This window comes from Lutjanus erythropterus, chromosome 20 (assembly GCF_056507025.1).
Source record: "Lutjanus erythropterus isolate fLutEry1 chromosome 20, fLutEry1.hap2, whole genome shotgun sequence".
NCBI lineage: Eukaryota > Metazoa > Chordata > Actinopteri > Lutjaniformes > Lutjanidae > Lutjanus > Lutjanus erythropterus.
In genome coordinates this window covers 16,297,820-16,310,807 of record NC_139336.1, presented here as the reverse complement: position 1 = coordinate 16,310,807, position 12,988 = coordinate 16,297,820, and the positions used below count along the sequence as shown (strand labels likewise).

The 12,988-nt window shown below is 37.9% G+C and overlaps 1 protein-coding gene across 1 annotated transcript in view; it reads left to right on the top strand.

Moving 5' to 3' along the window:
- sardh (sarcosine dehydrogenase) overlaps positions 1-12,988 on the top strand; it is a 56,928-nt gene that overhangs the window by 10,901 nt on the left and 33,039 nt on the right. Inside the window, exons 8-9 of the mRNA XM_084746263.1 lie at positions 4,539-4,668; positions 6,832-6,918. Of these exons, the coding sequence (XP_084602389.1) occupies positions 4,539-4,668; positions 6,832-6,918 (217 nt within the window). The remainder of the gene's footprint in view (positions 1-4,538; positions 4,669-6,831; positions 6,919-12,988) is intronic.

The following is a 12,988-nucleotide window of genomic DNA, read 5'->3' as shown; positions in this document are numbered from 1 at the left end:
GGATGTGTGTGTTCATTAATTTTTCCAACAGTGTTGAAAAGAAGTATACAGATCCTTCACTCCAAAACAAGCAAAATTAGAATATAGAATTATTATTTTATAGGTAAAAGTCCAGCTTTGAAAACTTTGATGCAAGTGCTGTTCTTCACTTGCTCAATGTTGTGTTATACATATCCGTTTTATGAGCTGCATGTCTGTTTGCTTCCTGTCAACGCTACAGTGAGGTTACCTTCACCTACAAGCTTTGTGATTTTTCATCCTTAAGTTAGTTACTTCACTTTTCACAATTAGTTTGGCGAGTGGTAGTTAAACACTACTGACAATATGTACCAAGCTAACTGTGAAGAGTGAACAAACTAACTTAAGCATGAAAAAGTTTGAAAGTGAAGACGTATAGCACTAGCAGCTCCTCAAATGGATATAAATCAGATTACATTGTGCAAGAAGAAAATTCAGGAGAATAAAGAAAAACACAACATTTATTTGCTGTCGTGCCAAGAGATGATGAAAAGATTGATACCACTCACATGTCGCAGCTGGGAGGCAGCTAGCCCAGCTTAGCATAAAGAGTGGAAGTAGAGGGAAGGAGCTAGCCTGACTGGACAGGAAGTTGTGTACTGAACATGACAGTGGTATCACTATTATTATTCAACTTTAGCCAAGAAAGAAAATGAGTGTTTCTCCTAAAATGTCAGTGTTTTCTTAAAAAATATCAAAATTAAAAGTAGTTATTGGTAGACAAAGTAAAAGTGTTCAAAGTGCAAATAACCTTGCAAGTTACACCTGTTTCACACCTGTAGGTGCTGTTGCATTGAGGTGAGGTTGTTATACTTAATAGAAACATAAGATAAATTTAAAGCATTTTTCCACAATAATCAGCTACTTAAGATAGGGCTAGGTGTCACATTTAATTCTTGAGCTCTAACTGAATTCACCATGCAGTCAGAACTGAAAAACTTGACCTAAACCAATAATTAATGAAAACTAAACTGAGCTCAGAGGCTGGAAATTCTTCTATGCCTCCTTCTAAGGACAAGACTAAATACTGATGCATCTGAAAGATTTGTTTTATCTGTACAAGAAAATGTACCTTGCTGAGTATGTTTATCAAAAAAGTATTTTGTTGTTATCAATCATGAAACTGAAGTGTCTTATTGCCTGCACATGAGATATTTCATTTTTAATAGGTAGATCTAAGAACATAGTACATGATAGAAACCCTAAGGGAGATAAACCCATGGATTTTAATGACCCCATAACTTTTCTTTTAGCACCACCCACAAACTTTATATTTTTAGCGCCACCACTGGTGAAATTGCGTTTATTGGAACCATAAATCCAAAGTATTTCTCTAAGAGACTAGGATCACAAAAGGCTGTGAAAACAAATTATTCAAAGAACTCTGGCAATTATAAAAAGCAATCATGGAGTCAGTTTTCTCATGCACAGACTGACTTTTTAAAAGAGTGGTTGACTTTGGAGATTGATCTTTGTAAAAGCCTTTGAGTCCATAAGTGCTCTTGGTCTTAATGGATGTCTACTTTTTCTTAAAGGTGAAATTTTAGAGCAGTTTGTTGACTGGGATCGAAGGTTTTGGTGCCAGGCATCTCTTTTTTTTCCTGTCCTGGTGTTTCACTCTTATAACTTTTAATTCTTCATGTATTCCTCTTTGATTTATTCATTTATTCATTTAAATCTTTGCTTTTACCTTATATGTACCCACACATTCACAAATAATGACCCATATCAAAAATAACCAAATAAGTGGTAGAACATAATGAATGACAGAAACTATTTATCAGTCTTAATAATAAGTTGTCAAGCCTAAAAATGTATATAATTGAAAAATATTTAGTCTCAGTTTTTATGAAAGACATTTGAAGTGTTTTTTGCAGGGCAGTGATAAAATCTTTGTGCCTGTCACACTGACTTCATGACTTTCTGTCTTTCTGGTTGGCTGCCTGCCGGTCTCCAGTCCCCTCAGTGGTTTTACATTTTAGAGGATTTCTTTGTGCAGAAGCGGCTTCTTTTGTTCTCGTTCTGCAGCTGAGCGTTGCTTTGATGTCTTGAGGCGGATGGAGGAAGAAAGAGGAAATACAGAAAGAAGAATTAGCGGGGAGACAGAGAGAATCGCGAATGCCTACTGAGTGGAGATGAGCAGGATCGATGGCTTGGGAGGGATTGAGAGAAGTGTGGTGTTTAGGACAAAGAACGCTGCTCCTCAGATACTCCAGCTGAGTGTCAAGCACTCGGCACTAATGCAGAAAATCTTTGTTCACATTAAAGCAGACACTGCCAGCTCACACATCCCTGTAATGTTCAAGTCTTAATCTGTACTGAAAGTGTCACCACTAATTGTTAAGCCATGGGAGCACCTCTCCTCCTCAATATTTCTGTCCTAGTGCAGACCTCTAATTTAAAGGTGCAATGTGTCCAGTACGGTCAGTCTAACACAGCAGCTGTGTTAGACCACCTCAAATACCACCATGCATGAATCATACATCAATAATAGCCAATTTTACACATGATCCATGATGATAAAGATGTAGAAAAACAAATACATGTCAAAAAAGCACATAAATACAGCAAATACACTTTGGTCCTGTATTTCCTGTCGTCAAGCTGTCACCCCATTGGTCTTTGAAGCTGTGTTCAGTCCTGGCCACTGAGAGGACTTTTCCACCAATATGGAACCAGCCCCATTCTTAGCATTTCTACCAAAGAGGAACGAGTTTGACACCTAAAAGCTGGAACCAAAAAAAATATCAGTTTTTCCTTGGGAACCAAAGTCGGTGTGTAATATTCTAAAGGTTGCATTCTGGAAAGCCCTCTGTTGATGAGCATCCTTGGTTCCACTCAAAACTGGTGGAAATGTGGGTGGTGCTGGTTCAATAGACAGCGCCAAGGTTCCAAGTTTCTTGAATGGAAATGGTTAAAGAACCAGAGCAAATTTGGTGGAAAATGGCCCTGAGAGGCTGCTGAGTGGTACTGTTGCCCGGGGTGTAAACATAAATACTGTCCAAGCGCTCCAAGCTGCAGGTCCGGGCCAGACTCAAGTCCAAATCCAAAGGGCCACTAGCTACAAAGTATAACTGAGCTAAAAGTACTAACGGCTCAGATACCATCAAAGTCTAGCACAGAGTACAGTGAGCAGCAGTTAGTGGTTACTCTGGTGATGTGCTGCCCCCTATTTGTTTGATGCTACCAATGACAGGTTGTCATATTTTACACATTGCCTCTTTATAAGAATCACTTATATAGCATTTTAGGTGGTCAGTTGATGCTTTTATCCGACATGACATGTCTGCAATGACTCAGAAATTCATTCACCCTCTGAAAGTAACAGAATGACTGCTACTTGACAGATAAAATCGCCCGACAGAACATAAGCTGGTGTGCTGGACTTTTCAAGTTGAGCACCCTGAGTCACTCCGATTAGTGTAGGAGGCGAGGATTTTAAGGCGAGGCGGTCAACACTCCTTGGCATGAGTTGTGGGAGCTAAAGGCTTCATTTTGGCTTGGCTGACATGGAGGGAGTTACAGAAGTCCAGATGGGAGCAAATTAAAGCTTGGACAAGGAACTGAGAGAGATGGGTCTCATTTGACAGATGTTGATTCCCTGGCGAGAAAAAGTCGATTCAACAGATGCTACAGAATTGTGTTGTGGCTGCAGTGTAGCTGTCTGCAGCTGCATGTGATGACTTAGACTGAAGTTCTCTAAGAAAAATAGCACATCAGTCTTAATGACACCAACTTTGACGTGGAACAAAACTACAGTAATGTAGACTAATTTTGTGGGCAGTACAAACAAAACAGTCAGCTGAATATTTTTGGTTTTTAAAGTGACTATAATCAATATTTTGTGCATAGATGAAGATGAGAAAAAGGTGACTTGTGGTGATGAACCTACAGTGATTTTTTTTCCCCTCAGGAGCTGGTAGAGACTGAAACAGAGCTGAAAGACAGAGAATACTGGTATCAGACTCCAGAACTCCAAATGAATTATAACAGCTGCATGTGTAAATAAGCAACTGTTTGCTTATAAGTTTTCCTTAAACATAGAAGGTCATGGTTTGTTAGTTATGTTCATAACTTGTTTCCACTGCCTTCATATTGAGTAATAAAAAAGAATAACTCTGAAAAAGAACAAGAAAATAAATATATGTGGAAATGTAAAGAAAAATGCAAAATATAAAAAAGAAATGGCAATTCTTTGATTCTCACTCTTATTTGGGTATTTATTTCTGTATATATTTATTTCAATATTTTTAAAAACATTTTATTATTTTTTGCATATAATTTACTATCTTTTTTACTATTATGGTTATTTATTTATTTTAATTGTGTCCCTTTATTTTTCCCTTTCCTTTCCCTTATTGCTCTTGCTATTCCTTCAAGTGCCAAGCTGCCAATCAGCTGGCTTGGGCATGACATCCTTGTGTTTTGCCAGTGTTAGAAAACAAAGTCGTTATATAATGTCCAGTTTTGCTTTACAGGAAATAAGTGAGTCATGTGTTTGTGTGTGTTTCAATTCCCAGGTGTCTGATAAGTTTGCCTTCAGCCTGTTTGACCTGGACTGGGACGTATTCATGCAACATATTGAGGGTGCAATCAACAGAGTTCCTGTTCTGGAGCAGACCGGCATCAAATCCACTGTCTGTGGACCAGGTACTCATTCACACATGCGCACATACACAGACACACACACACACACACACACACACGCACACACAATAAAGCACCAGTTCCCCTGATGCATTACTTTTTGTGAAAATCCTACAAGCCCTTCTTTCAAATGTCGTCTAACATTATGCATTACAAGAGGGAACAAGCAACTTTCATGACACTTCGTAAATTGGACACATTCTAATTTAAAAGTTAAATGTATCCGTCTGTGAAATATCTTCTGTTCCGCTCACATACTGCATTCCCTCATGAATACCTAAACCAGCAGGCTGTGTGTCATGTTTGTAAAGGAGATAGTTTATCTCGTGCCACATTGCCGAGGAGTGAGATGGTCTGTTGCCGGGCAGCCTAAAAAAGTTACAGTCTTGACGATATATTATTTATTTTCATAGTGTGAGGAAGCTGTTTGCAAGGTCTGAGTGAATTTGTGAAGGGAAACAACTGAAAAATGGATTTATGCAAACACACACACACACACACACATATGAATGAATGACCAGTGGAGGCAAAAAAATAAAAGAGAAATTGAGAAGGAAGTCTTAGAAGATTAGAAAGAAGCAACATAGTCTGAGCAGAGGAAGGTAGCGCTGGGGATGTAAATGGAGATAGAAAGGGAGAAAAAAAGACAAATAACAACATAAGCAGAGAGGCAAAAAATGAGAGGTGAGATGTAGAGAATGACAGAGACACACAAAATGCAAGAAATGGAAAACAAATGTCATGATGGGAAGAAAAAAGCAGGAAAGATGAAGCTCAGATAAAATGAATGAGATAAAAGAATGAGGATTTTATTTTTGTGTGTGTGTTTTCTCACACAAACCTTGATCCCAGTGTGATTAATTCCATTATTACTTTTGTCTTCAAGCGTTGCTACGAGACCATTTTAACGTTTGACACAGTACTGGTTTAAAAAAAAAAACAATATTCGATATTCTTTTGATACCAGGTCAAAAAGAAAAAGAAGTCCCTGGCACACAAAATAGGATATTTTTCCCTTTTCTGATGAACAACCTGCACACAATGCTGGTACAGAAAGAGTCACTGAACGCTGTCTGGGTTTGTTTTGCTGCAAGTCAAATTTCAGACAGGACAATAAAGGCTGAACTGAACTGAGGTCTTGAATGAGCATTAGGGTCATTTTTTTTTATAGCTTTGGTACTTTACTAAAACTGAGCATTACACTTCTTACAACCTTAATGCATTCAGAGAGGATAGAAAATATGCACTATAAATGTGTTTTGGTAATGCAGTTCTTCAAAAGGTTGGTTAGGAGGTGAAATATGTAACATAATTAAATAATTTAGGTCAAGTTAAAGGTTAAGGAATAAATTTAACCGGAAGAAAAAGGAATAAGGGAAAAGAGACAATTTGTTAATAAAAGAACCTTTGTTTACTTTTAAGTGTAAAATTAAGTTAAATTAAATAAAACAAAAGGGTTAACTTAATCTGCTAAATTAAACAACACCACACACACACAAAAGATGAGTGTCTTTGTGAGCTGGAGTGGCTAACAAAAAAACACATATACACAGACAATGAGTGCCTTTGCTAGCTGGCAGATCGAGCAAAGCACATGTGGGCACCCTACGAGTGTCATTGCTAACTGTGGAGGCTAGCAAGACACATGATACATAAACACAAGTGACTTTGCTAGCTGTGAGAGCTAGCAAAACACATGTCACACACAAGGGGGGGGGGGGCAGAGCCTGGGCGCAGGAGAGCTCAGCAACACATACACACTGTGGCACGTAACACTGTGTGTATGCATGTGAGGGAGAGTGAATTCATGTGTGTATTTTTAGCCCCAGTGAGTGAAGCACTTGACCTTGGACCTTCCTCTCATATATTCAGTTCAACTTGTATATCTGTGTGTTCATATGTGCTTCCTCTCTCTCAGTAACTTTGTCCAGGTTTGACACTTGGCATCAACAAAAAAATATCTATCACTTAAAGTCACTTACAGCACAGTAAAATTATACTTTGTGTGTGTGTCTAAGCGATATTATTAATATGGCTGCTGAACAACAGATGCTCACCGATGCTGTTGGGGAAAATTTGTCACTTCTTTGAGTCTTCTTTAAGTCTGTGTATCTTACTTTTCCCCCCACTTTTATCAACAAAGTTTCTCTCGGTGTGCGTTTTCAGAATCATTCACAGCAGACCATAAGCCGCTGATGGGAGAAGCCCCAGAGGTCAGAGGTTTCTTCCTGGGCTGTGGCTTCAACAGTGCCGGTAAGTGCTGCAAGGACACAAAAGTCAAAGAAAGAATTGGAGAAGACTTTTAAAGAAACAAAAGAATCTTTTCTCTAGTAAGTTTGTCACTGCCAGAATTTTTACCTTCAACAAATGATGGATATTGCTCACAGTTGTATGCTTTAAAACACTTCATGGTGTGTAGAGCTTTCCCTTGTGGGACCCATGAAATGATAGAGCTAGAAAGGTCAACAGAATCTTCAAATAAAGTATATGGCACAATAAACAGGAAGAAAACAAGTGAGGAGAAATGGCCAAAGAGTGTTTTTCCTAGAGTTTGACCAAGCCATCGGCAATCTCTGTGGGCACTCTCAAGGCACAGATGAATAATGGAGTGCTTTTCATTTCAAGTCCATGGAGAACACACAGACACACACAGATGCACACATATGCATGTACACACACACACACACACACAAACAAACAAACAAACAACAACCCAAGTCGCTCCATTACTTACTGAGTTACTCCATTAGCTTACCTCTGACATTAGACAGAGAGGAATGTAAGCATCTCAGCAATCTGAGAAACAGAGAGAGAGGGGGCGTAAAGGGTAAAGTCATCGCCATCAGTGTTGACAGACAGATTAGAGAAAGCATGAAGAGCAACAGACTACAGGGGAGAAAGAAAGATGGATAGCAACACAAGCAGAGAGGCAAAAAGTGACAGGTGAAATGTAGAGAATGGCAGAGACAAACAAGATGCAAGAAATGGAAAACAAATGTCATGACGGGAAGAAAAAAGACAGAAAGCAAGAAAGACGAAGCTCTGAGGGACAGGAAGCTCAGATAAAATAAATGAGATAAAAAATGAGGATTTTATCAGAGTTCTGTTGTTAAAGAGCGTCTCTTCACCTGTGACCCTTGCTTTAAAGCCCGCTGTGGGGTTATTCCTGTGTTCCCAGGGTCCTGTGTTCCTCAGATGTATATGGCACAATAATGGTTAGGGGTTAGCATAGAACGTCATGCCCTGGGAACATAGAAACATTCCCCTAGCTTTTGTTGCATTCTGCATTTTGTGTTGACATGAGAAGTACACCATGTTGAGCCTTTTTCACAGTGAGCTTACTGAGTCTTTTTTTTGTGTGTTTCCTCACACAAACCTTGATCCGAGTGTGATTAATTCCATTATTACTTTTGTCTTCTAGTGTTGCTACGAGACCATTTTAAAGGTTTGACACAGTACTGGTATTAAAAAAAAAAAACAATATTCAATATTCTTTTGATACCAGGTCAAAAAGAAAAAGAAGTCCCTGGCATACAAAATAGGATATTTTTTCCTTTTCTGATGAACAACCTGCACACAATGCTGGTACAGAAAAAGTCACTGAACGCTGTCTGGGTTTGTTTTGCTGCAAGTCAAATTTCAGGCAGGACAATAAAGGCTGAACTGAACTGGGGCCTTGAATGAGCATTAGGGTCATTTTTTTTTATAGCTTTGGTACTTTACTAAAACTGAGCATTACACTTCTTACAACCTTAATGCATTCAGAGAGGATAGATGGGGTCAAGCTCAAAACATGTTATAACAAGTGTTTGAGAGGTTCAGAGAGGTGGAGCTTTAATGAGTGCAGTGTAAACACTCACCTACAGTATAATGCAGAAGTATAGATTTTGTTGGATGCTAGTTTCTTGCAAATTACTGATTGCTGAAAATAAAGTCTTTTTGCAAGAAAGGAAGCTCAGTGTTTCTGCTGGTAACATTTATCTGTGGTAGATAGCATTTTATACAACATGGCCTTTTAGTAATTATTTGTTTTAAAACTTTACTTAAAGGGGTGGGCATAAGACTGTTATTACACTGTGGTAACCATGTCATGACACCTGTAATGAACATGGAGTCTTTATGAACATTTATGCCTGTTGCCTTTAAGTGGCATTCAGTCAGTTATTTTAGTTGTTTTTAATGCAAGTTGACATTTGAGATGTCTTGGTTATGACAATGTAACTTTAACATAGACTTGTTACATTATAAAAGCATTAGACAGTGTAATAATAGTTAATGACATCTTTATGACAAGTCCAAAATGTACCACTGGAGGTCAAGGAAAATATTAATGATGTGCTTATAACGGTCTACAGATGCCCAGTGTCAAAACCAACCACGTATGACAGCATAATGTAATGTTAAAACATAAAGCTAAACAGTTTCTTTAAGTTTGATGTGTTCAAGTGGTCATAACAAATAGATTGTTATGACAACCGAGGCACCATGATCTGTCAAAGACATTTTTTGTCTCAGTTAATGTCATGTTGTTATATACAAGACATCACAGACATTCTTGACTTTGCATTAAAAATTACAGTATTGACCAAATGACAGGTAACGACAGCAGTCATAAACATTCAAGAGTCCTCAATGTTCATGACAGGTTTCATGACATGGTTATGACAGTGTAATGGCACACCCTTTCTTATGCACACCCTTTCAAAAAAGTGTTGCCTTATATGCTTGTCTGGCCACATTACAGCTGACTAACATAACTTTTCACAACACTTTTCTGTGACTGCTGCAACATGCTGAATTTAAAAGACTGAATCTGAAAATGTAAATGAGTTTTCAAGGCATAAAATCAATGATCTGATGATCTTTGCAACTCAGGACCCAATAGTCTAACAATGGTATAGCTGTAAGTGCTAAAAAAACAAGAAAATGGAATTGTGTTGTGACCTTAAAATTGAAAGTCAAATTGAGTTGTGGATTTTGAAAATCAGGACACCCCAACAGATGAAAATAATCCTTTAGCCGTTATTCAAATCATGTTGTACATTTTCTTTGTCTCCTACTTTATGCAAACAAAAATTAAACATTCCTATCTGAATGGATAAAATATTGCAGAACCCTCATCCTCTAGTCTGTGTTCCAAAGTGTCATGCTGAGACCGAGCTCATTGAAATGGGCCCAGCATCACCAATATATCGCACCTGGTAACAGTGGCTTGATAATTAGGGATTTTCCACCGTCATGCACACCAAGGATGGTCCAAATGCCTTCCAATAGCCTGAAATACACACACACACACACACACACACACACACACACACACACACACACACACACACACTTGCGCTCAGCATGCACACATACCAACAAAACATCCTAGCTTTTATCAAAGCAGGAGCTTGGTAATACCCTCCTTTCCCAATGTCGTTCTTTTCCCCTCTCTGTATGTCTGTCACTCTTTCGTGCCTCTGGTGAGGGAAAAGTCTTTAGTCCATTTCACTCCATCACACACACATACATGAATTCACACATTTTTTGTTTTTGCCTCAAGGTAGGGCAAGACAAGGGGGGTAATTCAGATACCACAGGGTCAAATCGACAAGATTCACATTTAAAAATCCATCACGGAGTGCTTGGAAACTTTTTAAGCCTCCAGTTTTTTGGAAATAATTTTGGTCTCCAAGCAGTCAGTAACTCTGCTTACACTTTTTGTATTTGTTGCCTAGCAACCTTGACTTACTTATTATTTCTTATTCTAGTGTCAAAACCATCATGCTGAACTCTTAACTTTGAGTGCATGTATTCATTGTGATTATGCTTCTTTTATTGCTTTTAACTGCAGCACCTCTTACTCTGCTGCATCAACATCTTGGTCATAATAACAATAATGAGCACCTTCTCAGGTATTATGGCTAGCTGAGGCTTTTCATCACATTATAAGGCACAGAAAATTGCCCGTGTTTAAGGCAGAACATAGTGAACGCTGAGAAAACCGCTGGGTTCACTGGCATAATGCATTTTGCTAGGATAGAGTCGGTGATGTAAACAGCAATGAGACTCATCTCCTACAGTTGTGGAGTTGGTGGAGGACAGAGAGATAAATCAAAAGGTTGTCGGAGATGCAAACCCTAAAGAGGACATAGTTTCAATACTTATCTAATTATAAAGGAAGGAATCTCTTCTGCCTGTTTGTGTGCATGTATATATGTCCTTCGTTTTTCTTGACAGTTGTTCATCTGATCTACCTCACACTTGGCGGGTGATTTGCTGGGAACCAAGGCTAGCTGCTAATTTGAGTTTACAATGTTTACAACATTAAAATAGCCCTACGTAGTCAGTGTTGAGTGTGAAGTGTTAGCATGAGGAGTTTTCGAGTAATCTGCAAGAAGCAGTTAATGAATATGTTACACAAACAACTTTCTCTTGGGAGTTAGATGAGCAGGATCGAAAAAAAAATTCCAGTCTTTGCATTAATGGAATGGTTCAGTATTTTGGAAAAACGCTTATTTGCTTTCTTGCAAAGCACTAGATGAGAAGGTCAATATTAGTTTTATGTCTGTACAGTAAATATGAAGCTAAACGTAGTGGCTGGTTAGCTTAGAATTAAAAACTGGACAATAATTGCACAATAAAAGTAGGCATCTGTATATTTGTTAGCAAGCTGATGTATTCATCTGTGATCAAAAATGCTTTATTGCAAAGTCATTCATTATTTGATAATTTCATAGGTAATAAAAAGAAGAATTATAAAAATAATTTTACAAATCAAATGTTACTCCATCCATAAATAGTTCAAATTAAAAAGAGATTTACTAAAACAGCATAAAACAGTAAATAAATATGTCATTTAAAAATACATTAATCAGTTCATAAATAAATAATGACATTTCAAAATCTATTTAAAAATGTAGTTTAACATGAGAAATAAATAACTGGATTCACAAATTGAATTAAGAATACCAATTTTAATCAGGCATTTAAATGGGCAATTTCCTTTCTCATTTGCATTTCCATTTCCTCGCTGCTTTTCCTTTTCCTATTAGCTATTCAATTTGTTGAGTCATTTATCTTCTCCTTTTAGCTTCTCCATTTAGCCTTTCCATGACACTTTGGACCTTGCACTGGTAAGACGAGTTAAAACCATTGACATAAATAAAGATGGAAGACACGTCCCCACTTCCTCCCTCTGTACAAAAATAAAGTCAAAATATCCTGGATACAAGTACTGTCATCTTGCGCTCATGACGTTGTTTGGAGCCAGTGTCTGTGCTGCAGTGATCGGAGTTAGAGCCGTGCTTTCGAGTTTCCACCCCCACAGCCGGTCGCCTCAATTGTGAGCAGAGTTCAGCTGTCAGTCATGATGTGAAACATGCTTTTTATAGCAGCACATAACTAATTAAAACCAAACTTATCAGAAGAATGAACACTTGAACAGACAACAACATGACTACCTAAATTAACAGAAACCATGTTAGAGAAAAATATATTTGATCTGTACTTTCATATTTTAGTTTGAACCATGCCATATCTAATAATATAGAGGGGGTGGGATGTATGACCTATACTGCAGCCAGCAACCAGAGAGTGAAAGAGATGTTTTGGCTTCATTTATGGGGAGCTGTCATGTCGTTCATCTGTATATCAGTAGGGTAAAAGTGGGCAAAAAATGCCATGGGATGTAACAAGCTCTCTGATTGGTTACAGAGCTGCACCCATCTCATACCCTAGTTAGTTTGTCCAACACTGTTAAGGCACTAATTTGGTTATTTCATGCCCCCACGCAGGCAACAACCGTAGTCAGACGAATTGTGTTTTTTTCTTTAAAGTTGGTACAAACAACCATTTAGACTCAAGGATGAACTGATTAAATTTTGGTGGTCAGAAGTCAAGGTCATGGTGACCTCTAGTTCGTCTCATTCTCATGAATGTTATATCTAAAGAGCACCTTAAAGGAATTTCCTTGAACTTGGAACAAACATCCATTTGGACATGAGGATGAACTGATTACACTTTGAACAGAGGTCATAGATCAAGGTCATTTCGAACTCACAAAACATGTTTTGGCCAAAACTTGACAAAATTTGAAGTGATATATCGTGATAAATTCCATTCACCAAAAATACACTTAATACATTTTATTAAATTCCTTCAAAATCTTCATGGAATATATTACATATATTAATATAGGGTCATGTTGTTCATCAGAAAAGGAAAAAATATAATATATTATATGTACAGGGCAGCTTGACTGGTTGTCTTTACACCTGCAAATCAAGATACTTACTAGTCTACCAGTGTAGAGAAGGACAAGTACAATGCATGTTTT